The following is a 22,901-nucleotide window of genomic DNA, read 5'->3' on the forward strand; positions in this document are numbered from 1 at the left end:
AAGCAGAATAACGCAATAAAACTGGGGTTTGACAAAGAGACATCAGGCATACCAAGAATTGAACCAGACAAGGTAAGGCGGAAAGCACCTGCTGCCTAATACTCGGGTTCCTCCTCGAGGTCTCCGTCAAAGTTGTCGCCGGCGACTTCCTCGTAGTCCTTCTCAAGCGCAGCCAAGTCCTCGCGAGCCTCGGAAAATTCACCTTCCTCCATACCCTCACCAACGTACCAGTGCACGAAGGCACGCTTGGAGTACATGAGGTCGAACTTGTGGTCGAGACGGCCCCATGCTTCGGAGATGGCGGTTGTGTTGGAAAGCATGCTGACGGAACGGTCGACGGGGGCAAGCTCGCTTCCCGGGACGCGCTCAGGCTTCTGGTAGTTGATACCCAACTTGAAGCCAGTAGGACACCATTCAACAAGGTTGAAGGAAGCCTTGGCCTTAAGCGAAGCGATGGCTTGAGAGCAGTCATGAGGCACGCAATCACCACGGTACAGAAGAGCCACGGCCATGTATTTGCCGTTACGAGGGTCGCAGACAACCATCTGGTTGTTAGGCTCGGCACCTGAATTTTGTTGTCAGTCATCTTGAACCTGCACTCAAGGCGTAAATGGGAAGTAGGAGAATGCAACACATACACTGGAGTGTAAGATCCTGGACCCTGAAGCTCTCGTGAGAACTGCGGTTGCTCGAAATGACCGGGGCATACGAGATAAGGGGGTAGTGAATACGAGGGAATGGCACCAGGTTGGTCTGGAATTCGTTCAAGTCCACATTGAGGGCACCATCGAACCGAAGACTAGAAGTGATGGAGCTGACAACCTGGGCAATCAGGCGGTTGAGGTGCTCGTAGCCAGGGCGAGGGATATCCAGGTTACGGCGGCAGATATCGTAAACAGCCTCGTTGTCCACCAAGAATGTGCAGTCGGAGTTCTCAATGGTGCTGTGAGTGGAGAGAACGGCGTTGTAGGGCTCCACGACAGCGGTGGCAACACGGGGCGAGGGATATACGGAGAATTCCAGCTTGGACTTCTTACCATATTCGGTGGAGAGACGCTCAAGCAGAAGGGCACCGAAACCGGAACCAGTACCACCGCCGAAGGAGTGGAAGATCAAAAATCCCTGAAGCGAGCTGCAGTTGTCTGATGTGTGTCAATATAAGCCGTTGATATTGTTTTTGAGCTTATTGAGACCTACCGGCAAGGCGACGAATGCGGTCAACAACAGTTTCAACAAGCTCCTTTCCAATCGTGTAGTGACCACGGGCATCTGTGGTAATTTCGTTAGTGTTCGTTCGCGGCTCAGACTGGCGTTCAATATCAAGGACATACAGTTGTTAGCGGCATCTTCCTTGCCGCTGATGAGCTGTTCGGGGTGGAAAAGCTGGCGGTAGTTTCCGGTACGGATCTCGTCAATCGGCTACCACAATATCAGTAAGAATCAACTCTTCTTTGAGAATATTAGGTCCAAGATTCCCCTACCGACGGATCCAGATCAACAAAGATAGATCGGGGGACGTATTTGCCGTTGCCCGTCTCGGTGAAGAAGGTCTCGAAAGAACCGCCCTGGTTGATTTCCTCGGCCTTCTCGGGGTCTAGACGACCATCTGCACCAAGGCCGTGCTCAAGGAGATACCTAAAGAGTTGACGCAAAAGTGATGAGCGCCTTTCGTTGTGTTGATGTTGGGGTAAAAAGCGGTGAGGACTTACAGCTCCCAAGCACTGTTACCCAACTGAGTACCAGCCTGGCCGATGTGAACGTGACAAATCTAAATCATAGTCAGTAGCCGTATATATCATGAGTTCAATTCAGCAAAAGCGCGACCGGTCGCGATAGGGCTGAAGTTGGGCAAAGAGCGTGTATCCGCCGACCCGATATTCAGGGGAGGGGCTGCCAACACGTAGTGCGGGGGAAACAAAAGGTAAATAAAGCAGCAGGGGATCATTCGTACCTCGCCTCTCATTATGGATGATAGATCCGACGGTAGTAGTAACACTCGAGAAGACGAAAGGTTCCCGGAGAGTCTTCAATTAGACAAACGGGAGAAGTTGGGGGAGGATGTTGTTGGTGGATGGGGAGATGGGAAGGAGGAGAAAGGAAGAGAGGGTCGGAGTCGGGATCATCTTAGTAGGGGTTCGTCACTAGCCTCAAAGAGAAGGGATTGCACCGCCAATCATCACGCTACTGTGGCTGCCGTCTTGCACTTTCCAAGCTTCGCATGTAACGACGACTTTTGACAGAACTGCTCTACTCATGTCTTCATCCCATCTTTGGAACGGCCGTTACGACTCTGTAACCTTACTTTGTTGTTGAGCTCCACCACGTGCGATTTACCGTGGAATGCGGGACTCGATCCAGTGTCACTGCGTCCGCATAGGCCATAGGCCACAGGTAAAGGTTGGGGACAGTAGAAGACCAAGAACAGAATACCAGGTTTAATTTGACGTTGGACGTTGGGGCTGTCTTATAATTATAATTGTTCATGGTCTATTGGACCTCGTTGTCGCATCAGTACGGAGTAACTACGAAGTACAGAGTAGAGGTCCTGCTTGGCAGCCTTAGCGCCTGTGAGGCACACACTTGTGAGCCGAAAGACGATTGCTCACGGACCAATCTACCGCATCTCTGAGAGTTAGAACTATCGGGATCGAGATTACTATCCTTTCTGTTTGCTATATTTTGTATACGTATGTAGACGAAACTATAATTAGTCAAGGAAGCAATCTCGCGGCCCACGCTGTAAATGAGTCAGGGTCCCAGAATTGGTGTGGATCGAAAAATTATGCAGCTGACTTGTGCTGTATGCTTACTGTATATGTGCAGTGATGTAACCCTGGCGCCAAGACATTGAGCTTAAACATTCTTTTTCCCCCTACTTTGATTTCTCTTCACCGAGGACAATTCATTCGAGAACAACCCGGTTCAATAACGGGCATTCATACTACCTTCTACACCGTTCATACCTCGAGATTCCGTACGACTTTGACAGCGCGTGGGAGAGAGCAGCCGTCGAGAAAAGCCGGGAGTGCCTGAGGTGGCGTTGCTTGGCGTTCGCCACTTCTGAGACGCCGCGTACGATCGTTTGAGATAGACCGTTCAATTGGCTCCAGATCGCAGCACCATTACGTCGATGGGCGAGAACCTCAGTCTCACAGAGAACCACTTGCGTGGCCCGAGTACGAGCCGACAGAGTGACTGCACAGCTTCCACAGAACCGGACGATGCAAAGCCTAGACCAATCGAGGGTCCCAATCCATGGGAAGCCAGATCCAAGGTGCTTATAGCAGAGGCTATCAAATAATATTAAACGTTCTGGAACCGAAAATCTCGGCCTAGTCTCCACCAGATTAAACTGGGCCAATGCTTCACCTCCTGATGGCGATCGGCTGTCTCCTCGGCCGCTCGCCTCCATCTTCAGTCCGCGCAGTTGCGAGTCGTGGCAGTCCGATCCCTGAACTTCATATCACGCAAGGAACCCCTCTTCTGCAGGAAGCAGAACCTTTTCCCATGCCCTTCTCAGTCTTTTTCTGGTCGAAACGGAGCTTGAGCCATCGACCAAGAAGCCGAGACTTCGACAGACGAGTAAGTATACGAGCCACACTTTCGGGAGCTTCCCCACCCTCATCTCCGTTTGTCTCGCCTCTGCTCTGCTTTGCGCTGTGTCAATCTCTTCTCCTGCATCTCTCCCTGCATCATCCTCTCAGTCCTTTGTATCTTCTTTGTTCCTCTTCTCTTTTCTGCCTCCCTCATTCATTCTCTCCTTTTTCCATATCTTCTTTCCATAGTCTTACTCACTTTCCTATATTTCTCCACCACTAATCATCTTACAAGCCGCCGTCTTCCTCGGTCATAGACAGCTCTCCTCACCACCTTCTGTCGGCTCGCCTGGCCTGGTGCCATCATGTCGACTTTTGTGAAGGAAATACGCGAACCGTCATGTCCGGAGCCTGAGAGGAGGGGCAGGTCTGGTAGTGATTCTTCTCCGACCATCGACGAGGACAACTACACCCATGATGGCTCGCGACCTCACAATGAGGGTCATACCCATCACCTCCAAGTTGATACCACTTTCCAAGATTTTGACAAGCATAGCCGCTCACCGTCAGCTGCGCGCGAACAACGTATGCGACTGGAAGATGATCTCGCGGTCCTCGAAGCTGAACGAGTAGCTTCGCGCTCTACTCAACAAACCGAGAAGGACGCTCGGAGCGGAGGCGATGGTCACTCCCTGAAGTTAAATCGCTCCCGTTCGCGCAGGAACGAAGACATCGATGAGTTCGACGAGGCCACAAATCCATTGCACGAGAAGGCTGCTGTTTACAATCCTCCTGACAATCCCTCCACTGGTGTCTCCAAATTCATCAAGAAACTACACGAATCTAGCTTCATCGTTCGCTACTTTACCTACATTGTGCCCCTCGTTTTGCTCCTACTTATCCCACTTCTCGTGGGTGCACTGGCTTATCCAGACGCAAGTGTTGGTGGTGTCGAGCTACTCTGGTTCTCGGTTTGGTTGGAAATCGTCTGGTTGACATTGTGGGCTGGAAGAGTATGTTTTACAACGCCTTGCTCATCCTCATGATCATTCTGTGCTATGCGCATAAGCTTACGTGTGATAACAGATTGTTGCTAAACTTTTGCCTGGCCCTATCAATCTGGTTGCTAGTATCTTCACTAACAGCTCGAAGAAATGGCGCGACGTTGCTATACAATTGGAACTTCCGGTTACCCTTTTCCTCTGGTGGCTTGGTATCGAAATCTCTTTTCTACCCACTATGAAAAATCACCATGTCGATGGTGATGCAACCACCCGCAGCTGGGAGAACACCCTCAACAAAATCATCATCTCGGTCTTCGTCTGGACTGTGCTGAACCTTGTCGAAAAGTTCCTGCTTCAGCTAATTGCTATGAGCTTCCACAGGCGGACATACTCGGATCGTATCGAGATCAATAAGTTCCAGATCGGCAGTTTGACCAAGCTGTACGCATTTTCTCGAGACAAGATCACCGAGACGGACGAAGCCTTTGAGGAAAAGCAGGACAAGTCTGGCAGTGGCACGAAGACTCCTTTACAATATGTAGGCAAGGCCAGAGGGCTTGCTTTGGGCGCGCTGAACAAAGTTGGAGACGTTGCCGGGGCGGTTGCGGCAGACTTCACTGGTAGGAAAATCAACAATAGCAGCCACCCTTCTACAGTCGTTATTACTCTTCTGAGGACAACGGGCGGCTGCCAGACTTTGGCGCGCCGTTTATATCGGACTTTCGTGCGTGATGGCTTCGACACAGTTTTTCCCGGCGATCTGAAGGAAGCCTTTGATGACAACGAGGAAGCCGAAGCCGCCTTCAGCATGTTTGACAAGGATATGAACGGTGACATCTCTATGGAGGAACTTGAGGCTGTCTGCGTCGAGATTGGCCGGGAACGCAAGGCTATTACTGCATCCTTGAAAGATCTCGATTCAGTGGTCTCCAGGCTCGGCAATGTCTTCGAGTTCTTTGTCGCTGTAATTGCTATCATTGTCTTTTTGACTTTGATCTCGACCTCTGCTGCTGGTGTACTTACATCAGCCGGTTCCAGTATTCTCGCCCTTTCTTGGCTTTTCTCCGCTACCGCTCAGGAATTCCTTCAGTCCGTCGTATTCGTCTTCGTCAAACATCCGTTTGATGTTGGTGACCGCGTGACCATTTACGGTAACTCCGGTGATGCCGGTTTGGGTGACGACTACTATGTCAAGCAAATCTCGCTTCTCTACACCGAGTTCAAGAAGATGCAAGGTCACATTGTTCAAGCCCCGAACAGTTACCTGAATACCCTTTTCGTTCTCAACCAACGGAGATCTGGAGCACTTGCGGAAGCTGTCCCAATTGTCATCAAATACGGCACGACTCTCGAACAAATGGACGCGTTACGTCAGCGTCTGCTCGAATTTGTTCGGGCTGAACGTCGTGAGTTCCAGATGAACATTCTAACTGAGCTGCGAGCGGTCACAGAAAACTTCTCTGTAACTCTCAACGTTGTCTTCTTTTACAAGTCCAACTGGCAGAATGAAGGTCTACGCCTACAACGCCGCAATAAGTTCATCTGCATGCTCATGGTTGCTCTACAAGAAATTGGCATTGAAGGACCACGCATGAACCTCCAGGGTGCCAGCCACGATATCCCTTATCACGTTACCGGTTACCCTCCGCCATATTCGGCCCAAGGCGCTGCACCAGCCAACGACGATGGCCGTCCCCCAGCTACCCCGTTGGGCGAAGAGCACCACCACCCTGGCAACAGTCCCTCAGCCGCTCGCCGCCCTTCGATCCTTCGCAAGGGTATGACCACCGCCAACGCCCGAGCCCGTGGCGTCTCTATCTCACGCAACAAGCACGTGGATTTCTCTCTCGGCATGCGCGATGTCTCCACCGAGGATATCATGGGCGACGTCTTTGAAGCACGTAGCCCCACCACCGAAACTGCAGTCCGCCAGGTGATTGCTGAGCGCCGGATCCAAGAAGAAGAAGCCGAGCGACAGAGTGAAGAGTCCGCTCGCCGCCGACCCTCTGCCAATACCTCCCGCTCTAACCTAGCCGTCCCTTTCAACGGCGAACCCCGCCGCTCGACCGACTCTCAGGGCGGAAACAGCCTGTCTTCCGTGACCCGCAACCGCTTCTTCCGTCCTCGCTCCCACAGCAACCGACAGCACGATCTCATGGAGCAGGGCCGTTCGTCCGAGCAGGGTCCTTCGTCGGGTGCTCAGGTTCGATCCGTCTCGCCTTCTCCTCACACCGCTGAACACAGGCAATGAGTTTATGCCCATTTGACTTCTCATACATAGATTGCTCGTGATTTACCTTGGTTACCCCGCGCGCTTTTCTTCTCTCTCTCTCTCTCAGATTCCCTCTCCTTCAATTTCCTTCGTTGAATATATTGTCATATATCCCTCCTTTTAATTCGCATCTCTACATCATTTACTGCATCTGCATCCTCGATTGTCTCACCATATTGAACTATCGAGCGCTCCTTTCTTTGATACTCATGTCATACCTTGGCGGCTGGTTGAACTTTTTCTTTTGCCTTTTTTATTTGCTATCTACCTATTTACATCGATCATTTCGCATTCCTTCCACCTACTTACTCAATCCTTGGACTCCACTCATCCAGCCAGTTTTTTCTTTTTTCTTTACTCTTTTCCGATTTGTTTTTAAGTCCCATGCATGTCGTTTTACGCGTCCAGAATCCAGAGTCAAGACATCCTACAAGCTACGTAAACGCTATACGTACGTATCAAGCTCGGTGGAAAAGTCATGTTCTGTTTTTTCTGATCTCTCTACTTAGTGTTTTTGTCTCCTTGTGCATATACGGTTGAAATTTTAGGCTTTCACATCCAGATTGCATACAAATGATTTGAGTTATACGGAAAACTTATATCAAGTAGCTCAAGCTTTCTATTTTGATGTAGATTAAACCATCCGTCAGTCACATTTCGGGATTTAATGGATAACAGTTGGGCTCGTCGAGACTTGGAACGCACGATATATACATTGTGTGCCTTGAGGGCGACAACGGCCTTAAGACCCACCAAAAACGAAATATAGAAATAATCCTTTACAAATATGCAACTAAATCCCACGGCATAAACCGGTTTGAATATTGTATCTGATAGGGCACGGTACATACATACAGTCTTGAGGTGGAATACCAGATGCGCGGTGCCAGTCCCAGTGCCAGCGCCAAGTAGATAGATAGATACAGACAAAAGAAACAGAGATAAGACCATGGACGAGTAGTTCCTGGAGAACAGCGGACACCAAAAGAAAAGACCCATAAGAGATGTATGAGATGATAATGAAGAAAGGAGAATTTCAAGGAATGCAAGACTCAAGACTCAAACCGCCGGTCGAGTAAGATACGTAGATAAACGAAAGATAGCGCGCCCAAACACCCGCTTAAGCCCTGAGAAAGACGAGCAAGACATAATGAGAATATTTTGACAGATGGTAATGGGATGCAAACGCAAGAAAAATCAGGTCGTAAGGGTGATAGGCGTGAGTAGGCATATATGTATAAGTAGGATGGGCATCGTGCTCGCGTAAGCGACGATGAGGTAAATTCTCGGAGTGCGGGAACCAGAAAGGTATAATGCAGAACGCTCAATTCTATGATGCTCAGCAGAATAGTAAGGAAGTTCCAATCATCTACCTTCCCGGTCGAGGAGTATTCTCAGCATCCGGATCTGGTAAAGGTGTGTGCATCGGCCGCGGGGTGGCATCCGAGTCAATCGGCGTGGAAGCTGACGGTTCTGATCTCGCGTCTTCGGCTCTATCAGACAGAACAATCGGGGGTGTGCTTGGAAACGACTCATTGGAACCCTGGGAATGACTGGGGATGATGGCGGCAGGAGGGGTGACTTGCCCCCTTTTTGGTGACTCGGAGCTGGCTCGACTGTCCGCTCGTTTGTAAATCTCCGCGATATACCGGGAGAAAGGCGGCTTAGCATCAGGGGTCAGGAGCATCGACCTTGAGGCTAAGGCGATAGGAGAAGGAGAGTTAGGACTCAGTTCGTCCTCTATGGAGGGCAGGATAGCCTCTTCCGGAATGCTGAGTTCTTCAAACCTGCTTTCCAGCGAGCTTCGACCAGACTTTCCTATTGCACCCGTAGATTCATCTCCATCATCGGAGTTCCCGCTCCTGCCCCCTTCACATGCTTCTTTCTCTTTCTTGAGAGCATCATCGCCTGTGCTGATCACACTTCCCCTGCTATTGGTTCTCATCATTTCGATACCCAGCTTGGAACCAGGGCGATTGGGGCGACTTCGTGGGCTTTGTGTCCTAGGTGGCAGAGTTCCAAGCTCTTCATCCTCATCGTCACCAGATTCTGCACATTCATATCGCTTTCGTTCGAGAGACTCTCTCTTTGCTCGAATTGCTTCACTAGAGCGCTGCTTTCGTGGCGTAAGCATGCCTGAGGGGCTCAGGGCTGGCGGACTTGAAACGGCGTGAGACAGGTTGGGGAATGGTACTGTGTTCCGAGACTCACGTTTTGCTTCAGCGGATTCTGTTGCAGTGTTTGAGTCCTCGGATATGCCTAAGCCCCCTGCAGTCTGGGCCCAGTCATCCGTTTGTCGACTAACAATGACTGGAACATCCTCAGCCTTGATCGAATCCAAATCTCCAAAATAGCTGCTGCCAATTGAATCCTCTCGACTGGACCCTCTGTATGAACTGGAGGGCACAAGTGCAAACCCAGACGATACCGTTGAACTTGGGCTATGCTCCGACTGGGCAGGGGGCGTCTGGCGGGCAGATGAGGACGCAAAGGTCGACGGGTTGTAGTCTTTCGGAGGCGGCTTCCACTGACAGAACTTGCATAGCACCTCGGTCAGCTTTGTCAAAGTTGGAGGCTTTTCAATAAGCGTGTCAAAATGATGCATTTCTGGCAGATCCTTGAGGTAACCCGTCACCGCGACTATTGGCGTATGGCGATTAGCACTGCGCGACTCCCTGACCATCCGCGCGACGTCGGCCCCGTTGACTTGCGGAAGTTTGTATTCAGTCATGATCATATCGAATTGCACGTCACTGAGCGCGTATCGTACGGCCTCTGCGCCATTGGCCACAGTTATAGTACGGCAGCGGAGTTTTTCAAAAAGCCGCTCCATGACTAAGCGCGAGATTGGGTGATCCTCACAAATGAGTATGTCTAACGGCCGGAAGAAGGGGCCATCGGCGATGTTTATGTGCGAGAGTCTCCTTGAGCTTTGACGGCGACGCTGCACTTTCAATAAAGCTTTCGCACGGGGATCCTCGTTGTCTGAAGAGGAAGGCGACACGTCGAATAATTGACTTCGGCGCTTATGGTGACCGGCGATGTAAGTTTCTCTAGCCAAAGAGGAAGATAGCTCGCCACCATCTTGGGATCCGATAGTCTGTGACCGCGTTCTTGTTGTTGGAGCGCTACCTTGACGATGTTGGACGGGGACTGTCTTATCAGGGGAATGAGTCCCAACACGACCGGTATTGATAGGTGACGACGCCACAGAACCGAATTTGCTGTTATTCGCCGGGCGACTTTGATCTACGGGAGTCGGCTGGAACGATCCACTAGACTGATGGGAGGTTGTTGTTGAAGACGATCCCGATGTTTTTCTGCGCTCATGATTATGTCCAGTACTGAATTGGACGAGCAGCGGCGATGAAGGCTGTGATGGCCGACTCGGAGATGAGTTTGCTTGACTCAGAGCTGATGGGGATGCGGGTCGATTGTTTCCCTTTGATTGAGACATTGTCCGCTGAAGGGACATTGGCAAAGGGCTACCTTCCAAAGACGGTCCAGATGAGGGCGGCGTAGGGCCCTGTCCTTGAGCTTGAGCCTGAGTTGGAGCTTGAGATTGCGGTGGCTGCTGGGCTCCAGAGCTGCTTCCCTGACGTTGTTGTGCTTGTAGCGCCTCCCGCCTCATCCGCTCAATCACATCTTTATTGGCTTTTTCAAGCATTGGAAGATTTTTGAATGCGAAATTTCCAAAGTCATCGGCCAATGAGGGCTCGCTTAGTCTCCTACTCCGAGTCTCCCGGACATGCGGAGGGATGTGTAAAGGCATCAATGGCCGCTTTATCGAGTTGACTTGCGAACGAACTTTGTACAGTGCATCATGCGGCCGGTCAATGTACGAGCCAGTGGTGACTGGAGGCTGGGGAGAGCTCTCATCTTCTTCAGTGAAAGCTTGAAGTGTGGCGCCACGAGCGTCAAAGTATTCGGTATCTTCGGGGTTTTCCAGATTGGGGACAAACTGCGCTTTGTCCTCTAGAAGGGTATCCCAGTTGATGTCTGAAAACCAGGGATGATCTCGAATTTCCGCACCTCCGTTTGGGAACTTTTCTTCGAGATTCGCGCCAATTCGCTCACGGGGATTAATGGCCATGAGCTTGTTCATGAGGTTGATTGACTCAGGTGATGCCAGCTCTTCAATTTCGTCAGGCCAATTGATGTTTCGGGCAAGTATGTTTTCAAAAACCTCGTCAGGAGTGGCTGCGTTAAAAGGCGGGTAACCGAACAGGAATTCGAACATAATACAGCCCAAAGACCACCAGTCACTCATTTCGTCCTGGCCGACACCGTTGATCGTCTCGGGGGCCAGATAATCCGGTGTGCCAACGAAGCGTCTGTTATGATCCTCGGGGTCAAAAAGTGCCATCAATGGTGGCATGGCAGCTTGCTGGGGCGGTGTACCGGTCGATACATTGCTATGCGTCGGTTGAAGTGGTTGCAGATAGGGAGATCCTCCTGCCTCGCTCTGGGTCTCCTCCTCATGAGCACTATCCGAGGGAGGAGGCGGAGGAATAGGTAAGGCGCCAGGCGTTTCGTCTCCTTCATTCAATGATAGTGTCCGAAAAATGCCATGCAGATTCTCGCTGGTCCCACTATCACTGCGATATCCAGATGCCCGGCGAGAAGTCTGCCTACTTAGTCCACCCTGGTTCAAGCTGAAATAAGACGGCTGAGGCATGCTGCCTGCCAGATCTGGCGTGATCAAGGGAGTGGACCCTGGTGAGCCACTGCCCTGGAAATCAAACGAGGCAGACCGAGACGATGCGATTGAGGTAGCTCGACGCAATGAGCCTTGCTTTGAGGTATCCACTGCTTGTTCGTTCATACTCTTCAGGACACGCTTCTGACGTCCGACAAGACCCATGCGAGACAGCCCGAAATCAGTCAACTTGAGATGACCCTTCTGGTCAATGAGCAGATTATCCGGTTTGAGGTCACGATGCACTATTCCCCGGCTGTGAAGATGTTCCACGCCTAAGACAACCTCAGCAATGTACTTTTTGGCCCAATCCTCTGGAAGGCCGCCCAGGATTTTGACAAGCGAAGCGCAATCCCCTCCATTAAGGTACTCCATTACCAGATAGAGATAATCCTTACTGGAAAAAGTCCAGTATAGCTTGGCAACGAAGTCACTTTCCCCTTGCCACATCATGATCGCCCGCTCAGCCTTGACATTCGTAACCTGATTTTTGGCAACCATGTCTGCCTTCTTGAGCACCTTGATCGCATAGTATTCTCCTGTCGTCTTCTTTTTGGATAGATAGACGCTGCCAAAGGCACCCTTACTGATCGGTTTGATAATTTCGAAGTCTTTTATGGAAGGGGGTATCGGCCGGGGTTGCGGCTGACTGGCGGTCGTCAGATGAGGCGAAACAGGTGGTCTAGGCACATCGGACGACGCCGTTGACGATTGACGGCGGTGATGCCGATAATGATGGAGGGATAGCTCGCCTAAATTGGCTGACGGCGATACAATTGGTGATGATAAGTTTTCAGGTCCAGTCGAGGTGCGTGGCTTTGGCATGCGTAGCGGTGAATGGGGACCTGATGTTCTGGCAGGAGAATGCTGGCGTCGAGGTGAACCAGACAGCCCAGGAAGCACCAAACTCCGGCGCTTACGCTCCAAACTCCTATCAGACGAAGGAGAGTCCGTTCGCACAGCCCCGGGAATTGTGGAAGAGACGATGCTGCTATCACTTTGATCGCCTGAATCAAATTCCGCCAGAGACAAACCACGTCGCGACGGCTGTGAAGTCCCCAACAATCCAATGGCACTCTTGTGCGAGCGGGGAGTTGGACATTCCATGGGGCTAGACGGCCCAGTTGAAACAGCGACAGATGAAGCTTTGCCCTCAGACGACTGGCCCGAGCGAGACCGGTCGGGAGCGTTATGCATCGTCATGGTCAAAGCTGAAACTGGCGGGGGGAGCTCGGACTCATGACCTGCATTTCGTGCAAAAATGGAAGCAGAGGAAGTAGCTGCGTCAGGGATCGTATCGACCGGCGCTCCGTCATCATCGGAGGAGCTAGTATCACTCAGTTGCCCGGCAGCGATACGTTCAGCTTTCCTCAGAGCTGCTGCAATGCATTCTTCGACCAACACAGTGTACTCAATGCGAATTCTTTCCGCATATTCAACAATTCGACGGTGACGAACAATCGCATCTACCTTTGATTTCGCAACCTGTTCTGTGTCCATGCACAATGCAGCAAGGCCTTGCTCCTGTTCTAGGGTGTTAGAGCTTGGTGACTGCCACTGAAGCACCTGCGATATGCGCGATTCGGATTGTGGTGACATGGTCCGAAATTCGTCATCATTATCGCCACGAGCCTCTCTGAGCACTGGCATGTTGATTTCCAGCGCCGTATCACACAGGTCTAGAATCAATTCAACAACTCGAGTAAGAGGCCGACGAACTGCGAAAGATCGCGCACGTCCATGACCGATTCCGGAAGCTGACTGGTCTCGAGATCTCGGGGGCGTAGCAGGAGCAGAGCTGGAGGTAGACGCCGAACCTGAGGAAGGCGCTGAAGCAAGTGGTGAGGGACCAATCGGCTGTCCTTTATATTCTGGCTGCGGCAAGGGAGTGGCTTGACCTTCGTGGAGAGTCGCCGGTCTACCGTGTCTATCGGCTCTTGCCTCCAAAGCATCCAGCACTTTGACAATCGCATGGCGGTGCTCATTGAGGTTCTCTTGAGCGATTTGAACATCCATCTCAGCTTGATGCTCTTGTAGGCAGAGATCGGAATGCTTCTCAAACCACCATGGCGTTATTTGGCGCTCACAAATTCGACATAGTATAGGTTCAGGAGCAGGATGTTTCGATTGATCGGGCTCATTAGCAGCGGCCTCTGCTAGAACGGTTAAGTAGTTCGCAAGAACCTCCGCTCCAACGCCCAGAGACTCCACCAATGACGACGGTAAGTCGATGGTCACTTCTCGCGGCTTAGAAAATGGTCGTAACATCCACATAGTCTGCATTTAACGTTAGTTATACAGATAAGAGGCTGCCAAAGCGACAAGCCGAGAACTCACGTGCGCAACACCTTCCGCCGTACGATCATAAACCATAATCCCTTGTCCTTCCAAGTTCAAAATGTCAGATCCACTCGCCTCCAACTCGGGCGAGGGCTCCTCGACATTTCCCGCGCCACCTGCCTGCTCCGAGTCCAGATATTGTGTTCCAGGTAAGGATTTGAGCACCGAGTCGGAGCCCAGCTGCACTGAAACTCGAATAAAACGGCTCCGAGAGTCGTCTTCTTTGAGAGATTCTATCGCGTCGCAAAATGCACTTTTGTTGTCCACCAAAACATCCGAGATCAATCGCCCTTCTATGGTCTCCGGTGCCGTACCAACAACTTGCTTCCAGGACGGACTGACCCATTTGACGCGGCCTTCCAAGTCCAAGTCGACGATAACATTCAAAGTTTGTTCCGCTGCTTCCCTCAAGTCTTGCCGCTCTTCCCGCATCTTCTCACTGCTCGAGGTACGCATTGTAGGGTAATTTTTTGGATCGACACTTCTGGCCTCTCGCCGCAAGGCGGTTACGGCCGGAGGAGTAAGGTACTGTACATTTTCCGTGTCATTGCCCGCCATGCTGGCAAGACAACACCGCCGAGGGGAGGGGACAGGTCCCCGTTGGTGAACGAGTCAAAAGGATGTGGATCGATCGAGAAGAACAATAGCGGAATTGAGCAGAACCGTCTGCTGGGCAGGGCGGGTGCCCTCGTTCGTTGGCTATGGATTCATTCGTTGCATTGACCGGCCATGGCGGAATCCCGGGGAGCGGGAAAGAGCACAAGCAGCCCTACAGCGACGGAAACCGAATTGGGTTGGAGACGCAACGACAGGAGTTGTACGATCTTCTAAGAAGGAATAATGGCAAGGAAAAAAAAAAAGCCACTGATCACGTAAGAAGTAAAGAGGTCGAACTTGAAACGCAGAGTAAGAAAGCGGCTATGCGGGGGGGGTGAATGGCGCGACGGTCAACGCGAAGCCAGGATGATCCACACCAGTTAACCTCCGAGTAATGATGGCTGGGTGAGTGGTCGTTTGGGTGGTTGGCCAGTGTACCGGGTAAAAAGAGCAACAATGGACAGTCAAGTAACAACGAGTAACAAAGCGTCCAGGAGCGAGGTGGAGGGGAAAAAAAAGAGGTCGAGGAATGCAGACTGCAGAGTGATGATGAGAGTAGACTGGGAAAGCGAGGGAGGATCAATAATACCATTTGGTACCGCAGGTTGTACTGCTGCCGAAAGTACGGCTAGCAGAGGGCTTCCACCAACAATTTCTGGTGGAGCTAGGAGTACGGTACGGTACGGAAGCAGCAGCCAATGCGTGATGGCGGCCTGACTAAGATCCGACTAGCGGATAAACGGCCAACGGCAACGAGAGGATCACGTGGAGCATGCCTTCCCTCCCGAGTCTTCCTGGATCTCCAAGTCCATCCACTACTGCTCCTTCTGCTTTTCGTTTCTTGAATGTCGATCTGGTTCCCTCTTCCCTGTGCAATCGATAATAATCCGTTTCCTTTTTAGAAAAACAAATTGTTGTAGGACATCAAGCCCACTTTACTTGTCGAAGTATGGGTCCGATCTTTTGTATGATCGCCTGCTCCACTCCGACGGGAGAATCAAGTGACGCCACAAACAGACTCATTCCACTTCTCTCGGTCTCAGAAAGAAGGGTCAATCTATCTTGCAGAAATGGATCTTGCCATACTTGTTCTCGAATCCACCGGTACTGAGGACACGATAATGGTGTCTTCATGGACGTTCACTTGGCCAGATCCCGTGTTTCTTGCTCTCGGCTGGGAAGCAGTCCGTTATTCGTCAGCATCCCGGCTCTTCCAGCATTAGTGTCAACTATACTTTATGAATGCTGCTTGTCGAGACAGCTTGTTGTTCGGGGAAGATACCGTATCTATCATTCATTATTGTCAATATGGTGGGCCGTCGTTGGCTCTCACAGTGTGCAGTCGAAATCAATATCATTATCCCGGGTCGAGGAATATATATATCCATGGATAGAGCGGTTATCACTACTGTCGACTTGGTCCCAATCACGCAAAAGCTTCACGAAGAACGATCACCATAATTTGCTGCCGCGTTTGAAGAGCCCTCAACTGTTCGTCATTGATCATTCGATCGCAAAAATCCTAGTTGGCGGTATATCAAGTATGCTGTCCCACCTCACCCTCGAATATGTAAGGTTGTTCCTATTTCGAATGCTATAAGAATCACTGATATTGCATAGCGCGTGCTTATGCGGCCTATTCTTCCGTGTTTCATTGGACTATGAGGGCGCCACTTGAGTGGCCGCAGCTCTGGTAACTGTATCAGCTGCTTAGTTGTTCCATGGGAGGCTGCGTCTAGACCCAAAAGGAAGTCTCTCCACTTGACTTCTTTCTCTCCGGTCATGTCATCATCATCAGGAGCAGCCGAAAGGAGTACTACTGGACGATTTCACAACAGACCGCCGATGAGCAGATCGTGCAGATAAGCATGGCCGTTGGAGGAGTTCGTCGCCTGGCATACTACCACACAAGCTCACATGAAGAAAGGATTGTTTCAAGTCCTCAGTTGCTTATCAACGAGGTATACCGTGCCTTCATCGGAAGGAGGGCAGTGAGCACAACCCGTAACCCGGACGAAGTACATAGGCGGAGATCCTCAATGCTCTACCGAGTATGAAATCGGATAATCACTTCCTGAAGAGTTGTCCTGAGACGGCTATGATTGCATGATGCGTCGCTTTTGCATGCAAAATATACCTGTCGTGTGGTACTTTTGCACCCACAGCTCCACGAAGCCCTCCAAGGGATGCGCCCCCGACGGAATCAGGAATGCAGCGTTTCAACTGCCGATAAAATGACATTCTCGTCAAGAATGGGCCTGTGACAGCCCAGTGTTAGGTAATTCAGGGAAAACTCAATCTGCCCAGGGCCTGAAGTGCTGAACTGAAGATGCCGGAACTGCGGGGTAAGAAAAGTGGAGAGGATCGCCGATTGGATGGATTCATGGAAGCAACGCACCCTTTTTTGAGTCCAGCATGGCCGCCGAGTCTCCCCTCTCCCGGTTTGCATCGAGGACTTGAGGTGCAATAATGGTCGCTTTTTCAATTCCGAACACCTCAAGTACCGTGAATTGCCGCTGCAGGCTGAATTATATCTCAAACCACCAAACGGCTCGAGTCGAAGGCGACATTCCAACTCTCTACGCTGGCGGAATGTCTCCGATACAAGTTCCGCAACCCGCAAGTCTGGAAAGCGGCAATCATTGCCTCAACAGCTACACCAGCCAACGAAGCACTCCGCAACACAACTGCCAAAGTCACAGTCGGTACCTGGGTCCTGAGGTGATCCCCGTCTTTGCGGGGGAGGAGGAGCGTCAACCCTCCACAAAGCCTCCGCGACTCCGCTGCCGGCGCCAGCCAGACAATATTGAGAAACTCAAAATCACCTGAGACGCCTCGATGTACCTGCCTTTCCGCGCGGTCATCTGACTGCAATGGAGCTCAAGGGACGCCGCATTTCCGGGACCCAACCGCAGCTCCGCAGTCCCAGTTCTTGGGTCTTCTGGAGCGAACCTCACGTTTATCTACATAACGGACAAATGAACCATGGAGGAGGTTGTTAGGGGTGTGCCCTCCATCATCATCCCCTGAGTCCCTGAGTCCGGTGTGGGCTATTGCCTCCAATCTCTCTTAGGTCGACTCCGCCACTTCTTTTCGTGGGTGATCTTCCCAAGACAGGACAGTCCTTACCTCACCAGGAAATAGTAGTAGCAATAGACAGTCCCACTGTCTCCTACTCCGTAGATGTGCTACAACGACGCCGGTTGAAGTCAGTCTCGTCCGTCAATCTGACTGCCGTTCCTTCCGTGCTCCGTGCAGCAGAGGGTGGAGATATCGTGCCAGAGTGTGCCATCCTTTGTCCTACCCAGTACTCTGTAGAGCCGGAACCCGTTCGAGAAAACATGTTCTTGCGGAGAACTACGCTTCTGCGGAGCAGATCACTCGAAAAGGCTAGGTAAGTTAGAGGGTATGCCGGGCTACATTATAATACCACAGAACAGTAATGATCAAAGGGGCGGTGCGGGCTTCTGCATCTATTATTGGACCTCCTATCTGCTCAGCCGCTCATAGAATCTATGCGTAGATGCAGAATGCAGACTACGTAGAGGCGGGGATTAGGCTGGACTACGTATTCACTCCAGATTTAGTGCTCCATTCTAGTCACCTCTGCATTACATTCATGTGGGTTATGCCGATTCGGCAATTGGTTGAGTGCTTCAGCTCGGGCTTCCTCTGGTGCATAATGTACGTAGATGCCGATAGTATGTCCTGACTTGGCGGGGGTCTCACATCGGAACCAATATAAATAAGTCCTTTTCGTACGCCGTTAGAGAACGAGAGACGGAACTCAAGACCAAGGATCAAAATCAGATAGAGGCGGAGGCACTTCCAATTCAGCAAAATTAATTATCTACGTAAGGCCCCGGCATATTATAATGGAGCCTTGAAGCAAGGATATATTACATAAGAAAAGATATGGGGCATAGGGATATATACTAAGTATGTCCACCAAATCCACTACCTCACACTCATACTCGCCCTCACAGCGCCTTCTTCTCATCATCCAAACGCCACCGCTCAAGGAAGTACCCCACAGCACGGGCAATGCCCTCATCGAGCGGAACAACAGGGCTATATCCAAGCCTTTGCTTCGCCTTATCACACGAGTAATACCTTGTCATGCACGAGTACCGCACCGCACGCCTTGTGAGGTTCGGCGTCTTCCCGAAAAGTCCTAGCACGGTCTCCGCAAGACCACCGATCGGACCGAGGAGCCACTCAGGCAGTTCCCAGACCTGCGTGGGCTCGACGACCTTGTTCGCGAGCGCCCAGGCGTAGTGCGTGAAGTCCCAGAAGTAAACGGGTTGGTCGTTGGTGATGAGGAAGGCTTCGCCGTCGACCCGCTCGTAGTCGAGGAGGTCGCCTTGGCCGGATTCAGCGCGTTTGTGGATTGCGAGGAGGCGGTAGGCGGCGAGGAGGTGGGAGTAGGCGACGTTTCCGACGTAGGTGAAGTCGAACAGGTTGTTGTTTTCGCCGAGTTGCATCTTGAGGATCGTGGGAGAGGCGTTGACGCCGTGGCTGAGCATTTTGACAATCAGCTGGCCGTCTTTCTCGCCGTAGATGCCGGAGGGGCGGAGCGCGCAGGTTAACATTTGCGAGGGTGATGTGCGGTTGTATTTTAGGACGGCTTCTTCGGCTTCGGCCTGTGGTTCGATGCTGTTAGTGCAAGTTCAAGAGGACAAGGAAGACGTCGCACCTTCGTATCGGAGTAGTACTCCTGCTGCAGCTTGCCCCTGATAAGAGGCCAGTCTTCGTTGACATTGATCAGATCACTCTGCGTATCGTGAATAACAGATGCTGAGCTCGTGTATACAAAAGCCTTGCACTTTCCGCCCCAATCCCCGCGAGCACCGCCCGCAACCTGAAGCAGGTTCTTTGTCCCGTCGACATTCAGCTTGTATAACAAGTTGTGATCCGTCAACATCGCACTTGCGGTATGGATGACAATATCAGGCTTGACCGCACGGAAAACGGCCAGCATTGACTCTGTAGAGGTCAGGTCGGCATCGTGATACTCCGCACCAGGTAATCGGTTGTTTGCAGTTCGCAGGTCAGCGACAGCGACCTTGGCAATGCATCGCGGGTAACGGTCACCGAGCAAGGGATGATTAAATCGGGCATCTCCCTCGGGCTTTGGGAGAGCAGCGCTGGGATCGGTCTCGGAGGGGAAATTGAGCAGCTGGTCGACGATGTGAGAACCTAGAAAGCCACATCCGCCAACTACTAGAACAGTGCCCAGTGTCATGGTAGGGCGCTTGTCAGTCATTGTGAGTATCTGGTCGTTGGGCCGATAAAATGAGGATATATAGGATGCGAGAAGAAGCGATTAGGGCAGCCGACGAGCTGAGAGTTGAGGGGAAAGGGCGCTGAAATCTGTCTTTAATCTCGGAGAAATCAAAAGATCTGGGGCCGGCAGACTGGGGCTAGCTCCATATGGCCCGTGCACGTGACCTATACTCTATTTTCAGGTTCCCCACACCTGGATCTTGCGAACCGCATTTTGACTGGAGTACATTGGTTTTCTATTGGATTGAGTATCAATTTCTCTTCATTGCATACTATTGATAATAACTGCAGTGACAGTGCTCATGTGCAAAACCTGAACGTTATCTGATTTAATTAGATGACACTGCAACCATGTCATGCGGGATGGGAAGCACGATGCTTGAAGAACCTCGGACGAACAAGTAATGTTTAGACAGGGTTCATGATCCTAGAAATGCTGTGGGACTTCGGAAATGCTCCTGGCTCCACCGATATGGAATGCAGCCTTCTGCAGGGGCCGAAGGTGTGTGCAAGTGAGCCTGGAATTGTGTTGCGGTCTCAATCATGGCCACGCTGGCGCGAAATACCGTGGGGGTTTAGTCAAAGGCCTCCCTATTCTCTCTGTTAGTTTGGGAGTGCCTGGAAGTAGGCAGGGTACTTACTCAACGGATCTCTCAATGTCTCTTCGTAAGGTCCTTCTGTATTTCCTACGGTCTTCGGGAGAACCCCAGAACAGCTTCGATGCTTCTGGGTTCACAATGGCACGGGGATCGTAAGGTGGCTCCTCTTCTTCCAAAGCTGACACAATCGCTTCAACGTGATGACGCATCTCTTCAACCCTTCTCGGAAAGTAGCACAGTACCCCTTCTTTGGACACGCGAATATGAAACAGGCGAGTTTCCACAAATACTCGCGGCTGCTCCTCTGGGAATCGAGGACTCAGGTGTATCCTGACCTTGATGATCGCGCCTTCCAGAGGAGTTGCGGGTCGGCCAAAGTATGTGAGCCTCCAAAGGAAAGGGTTATTGTTCGCAAGGCTCAAATCAATCGAGAAGTTCTTGTGACTCTTCAGAGTCTCCACGATCTGCTCATGCTGGCGTTGGAGATTCACCGCGATCCCTCGCTCGTCCTTCAAAGCTTGCATCCCTTGTACTTTCCAATTCTCTGTCTCTTCCATGAGCTTATCTTTCACATGACCTAATCGACGTCTGAGTTCCGGATAATCGAAATGGCCGTCCATAGTGTTGCCGCTGCTTTCGAAAGGCATTCTTGTAAATGGACGCTTTGGCGTAGATTCGTTCTGCGATTCTTCATCGATCAATTGCGCGTATGATTCGTAATACCAAAGGAAGCGACGTTTCCGAAGATCGGTGAAAGCATTCTCAGAGATGGGGGTCTCATCGTCGGAACTATCATCATCTGTCATAGTTTCAACCTGAATCTTCGTGGATCCATCTGGCAAGATATCCAGGGCCGTCTCTAGAGGCTGGATGACTGCTATGCGTAAGGTTTCGTGGCAGATCTTGAGAGTGATCAGTTCCATTCCTGTGCCAAATGGATGGGATCTATTGCAAATACCCACCTTGGACTTGTAGTGGGCCATGTTCGCTTTATCCGAATTTGAGCTGGCATTTTCATAGCCAGGTTCGTTCTCGTACGGGTTCGACGACATGAGACTTTGGATTGAGATAAGAACTGACTCCAGTCCTTGTGCAGATGACCACTGTTCTCCTCGTTCGCCGGTCCATGTGCTATGCAATATTAGCTGATGTAGACAAATAAGCATTCACAAGATATAGCTTTACCCGAGAATCGACCTTGTATCATAGCCTACATTAGCGAATCTCTAGATGATTTGGTAATAAATGAGCAACTTACAGGCAAACCTTTCCGTTAGCATATAGGTTTGGGCTGAACCTGCAGGCCCCCGAATTGCTAGTAACCGCCCTCACACTGGGAGGGCGCGCGGGATAGTCTAGTATGCGTTAGATCAAGTTCAGCGTTCGCGGATGGGAATGAATAACCCGAACCCTTTCCGAATTTGATTGCGAACTAGAATATCTCAGAATCAATAGGATAACATATCAGCAGTAGCAATAGAAATTACCTCAAAGAAACCAAACTGGTAGGGCGTTTCAGGCGGCCCTAGAATGATTGCTCGGACATTTCGAATATCAGATTCGTCATAGCCGACTGCGATAGCTATCGAGGTGGTTAGCGAAGATTGTCTGAAGACAAAGTCCATGCTGATACAGCAAAGACAAGGGGAACCAATAGCAGCTTTACAGAGATCTGCATTGCTTTCTATCTGCTTAATTTCCTGGTTGTCGGCGCATGTGTTAGTCCAGTGGACTCAACGAGACCGAAGAAGTAGAGGGACAGCCAGTACCCTCGTAATGCGAATAATCGCTTGGTCAGACATCGTCGATGATCAATATTCTCGTTGAGTATTCCAACCGGCTGCGGAATTCGTTGAGTCGGGCTGTGATGTGATCTGGGATTACGAAGAAGCTTAACATGGGCGGACGGTGGAAACTTCCGAGAGGAGGGGTATATGCAATATCAGGATCAAAGCTTCGAAGGGAACTAAGGACAGTTCAAAAGAGTAGAGGGGCCAGAGGAGCCATTTAAGGTGAAGGGTGTCAGTAAATGACTGAGGAGTTGTGAAAGATAAAAAGAGGAGGTCGAATGAGCTGATACATAGGTACGGCCATGACAGCAGTCAGCCGCGCCGCATCGCCAGCGAGCCTTGCAATGTAAACCAACGAGCAAACACAACGGGAGACATTCATAGCACTTGCTCTTCTCATAGATATAGAAATTCCAGTCCTCGAATATATTGACCATAACAGCACCTTGTCTTCGAAATTGTAATTCTCATTTCAAGTTTGTAAATTTGTCACGGATAGGATGTGATAGATCTTGCCCTCCCCAGATTCTGCCTTGACACTCTCTCACTGCGTTTTCGCAGAATGCGCCCTGTTGGCAGTCTGCCGGCATCCATACGGCGTAGCTGGTGCCTGCTTTAGGCAGCGCATGTCTTGTTTTCCGTGGTCACACAACGAAAGTGACTGGAGGGCTTGACTATGTGGAGTTCCGTATTCATGATAGATAGAAGACGTTGTTATTAAAGGGAGATCAACTGATATAAAAAACGCCATCGGCAGTCACTTAGATATTTAATCGCG

The 22,901-nt window shown here is 50.9% G+C and overlaps 6 protein-coding genes across 6 annotated transcripts; 2 read left to right on the forward strand and 4 right to left on the reverse strand.

The window, feature by feature from the left end:
• Positions 1–95: 95 nt before the first annotated feature.
• On the reverse strand, positions 96–1,963 carry BDV17DRAFT_282900 (tubulin alpha chain; the record flags this gene model as incomplete). Its single annotated transcript, XM_073760275.1, has 7 exons — positions 96–565; positions 639–1,142; positions 1,198–1,269; positions 1,332–1,419; positions 1,482–1,635; positions 1,710–1,768; positions 1,952–1,963. 7 exons carry the CDS (start codon positions 1,961–1,963, stop codon positions 96–98), a joined length of 1,359 nt encoding a protein of 452 aa, XP_073613927.1.
• A 1,694-nt stretch (positions 1,964–3,657) lies between these two features.
• On the forward strand, positions 3,658–6,906 carry BDV17DRAFT_137087 (Mechanosensitive ion channel family). The gene is made up of 2 exons (XM_073754239.1): positions 3,658–4,549; positions 4,623–6,906. Exons 1-2 carry the CDS (start codon positions 3,902–3,904, stop codon positions 6,789–6,791), a joined length of 2,817 nt encoding a protein of 938 aa, XP_073613928.1. The 5' UTR covers positions 3,658–3,901; the 3' UTR covers positions 6,792–6,906.
• Positions 6,907–8,181: 1,275 nt separating this feature from the next.
• BDV17DRAFT_292980 (protein kinase RIM15) lies at positions 8,182–14,409 on the reverse strand (the record flags this gene model as incomplete). Its single annotated transcript, XM_073762490.1, has 2 exons — positions 8,182–13,788; positions 13,849–14,409. 2 exons carry the CDS (start codon positions 14,407–14,409, stop codon positions 8,182–8,184), a joined length of 6,168 nt encoding a protein of 2,055 aa, XP_073613929.1.
• A 901-nt stretch (positions 14,410–15,310) lies between these two features.
• Positions 15,311–16,215, forward strand: BDV17DRAFT_137143 (uncharacterized protein). Its single transcript, XM_073754240.1, has 2 exons — positions 15,311–16,018; positions 16,069–16,215. Exons 1-2 carry the CDS (start codon positions 15,581–15,583, stop codon positions 16,111–16,113), a joined length of 483 nt encoding a protein of 160 aa, XP_073613930.1. The 5' UTR covers positions 15,311–15,580; the 3' UTR covers positions 16,114–16,215.
• A 2,044-nt stretch (positions 16,216–18,259) lies between these two features.
• BDV17DRAFT_268098 (C-3 sterol dehydrogenase/C-4 decarboxylase) lies at positions 18,260–19,815 on the reverse strand. The gene is made up of 2 exons (XM_073758432.1): positions 19,145–19,815; positions 18,260–19,091 (listed from the first exon to the last, which is right to left on the reverse strand). Exons 1-2 carry the CDS (start codon positions 19,712–19,714, stop codon positions 18,429–18,431), a joined length of 1,233 nt encoding a protein of 410 aa, XP_073613931.1. The 5' UTR covers positions 19,715–19,815; the 3' UTR covers positions 18,260–18,428.
• Positions 19,816–19,984: 169 nt separating this feature from the next.
• On the reverse strand, positions 19,985–22,217 carry BDV17DRAFT_137197 (ubiquitin-conjugating enzyme E2). Its single transcript, XM_073754241.1, has 9 exons — positions 22,103–22,217; positions 21,967–22,033; positions 21,821–21,915; positions 21,738–21,765; positions 21,592–21,688; positions 21,519–21,530; positions 21,296–21,464; positions 20,376–21,235; positions 19,985–20,325 (listed from the first exon to the last, which is right to left on the reverse strand). The coding sequence occupies exons 1-9, from the start codon at positions 22,133–22,135 to the stop codon at positions 20,310–20,312; spliced, it is 1,377 nt and encodes a 458-aa protein (XP_073613932.1). The 5' UTR covers positions 22,136–22,217; the 3' UTR covers positions 19,985–20,309.
• Positions 22,218–22,901: the final 684 nt, after the last annotated feature.

This window comes from Aspergillus undulatus (assembly GCF_047715775.1).
Source record: "Aspergillus undulatus strain CBS 261.88 unplaced genomic scaffold BDV17scaffold_37, whole genome shotgun sequence".
NCBI lineage: Eukaryota > Fungi > Ascomycota > Eurotiomycetes > Eurotiales > Aspergillaceae > Aspergillus > Aspergillus undulatus.

What these genes read in the sequence shown, in the direction of transcription:
- BDV17DRAFT_137143 (XM_073754240.1), top strand. Translation starts at nt 15,581, where the DNA reads ATGGACGTTCACTTGGCCAGATCCCGTGTTTCTTGCTCTCGGCTGGGA. An exon ending in CCCACCTCACCCTCGAATAT is followed by an intron (nt 16,019 to 16,068) that starts GTAAGGTTGTTC and finishes GATATTGCATAG; the next exon opens with CGCGTGCTTATGCGGCCTAT.
- BDV17DRAFT_137197 (XM_073754241.1), bottom strand. Translation starts at nt 22,135, where the DNA reads ATGTCTGACCAAGCGATTATTCGCATTACGAGG. An exon ending in CAAATTCGGAAAGGGTTCGG is followed by an intron (nt 21,689 to 21,737) that starts GTTATTCATTCC and finishes AACGCATACTAG; the next exon opens with ACTATCCCGCGCGCCCTCCC. An exon ending in TGGCCCACTACAAGTCCAAG is followed by an intron (nt 21,236 to 21,295) that starts GTGGGTATTTGC and finishes ATCACTCTCAAG; the next exon opens with ATCTGCCACGAAACCTTACG.
- BDV17DRAFT_137087 (XM_073754239.1), top strand. Translation starts at nt 3,902, where the DNA reads ATGTCGACTTTTGTGAAGGAAATACGCGAACCGTCATGTCCGGAGCCT. An exon ending in TGACATTGTGGGCTGGAAGA is followed by an intron (nt 4,550 to 4,622) that starts GTATGTTTTACA and finishes GTGTGATAACAG; the next exon opens with ATTGTTGCTAAACTTTTGCC.
- BDV17DRAFT_268098 (XM_073758432.1), bottom strand. Translation starts at nt 19,714, where the DNA reads ATGACTGACAAGCGCCCTACCATGACACTGGGCACTGTTCTAGTAGTT. An exon ending in AGTACTACTCCGATACGAAG is followed by an intron (nt 19,092 to 19,144) that starts GTGCGACGTCTT and finishes ATCGAACCACAG; the next exon opens with GCCGAAGCCGAAGAAGCCGT.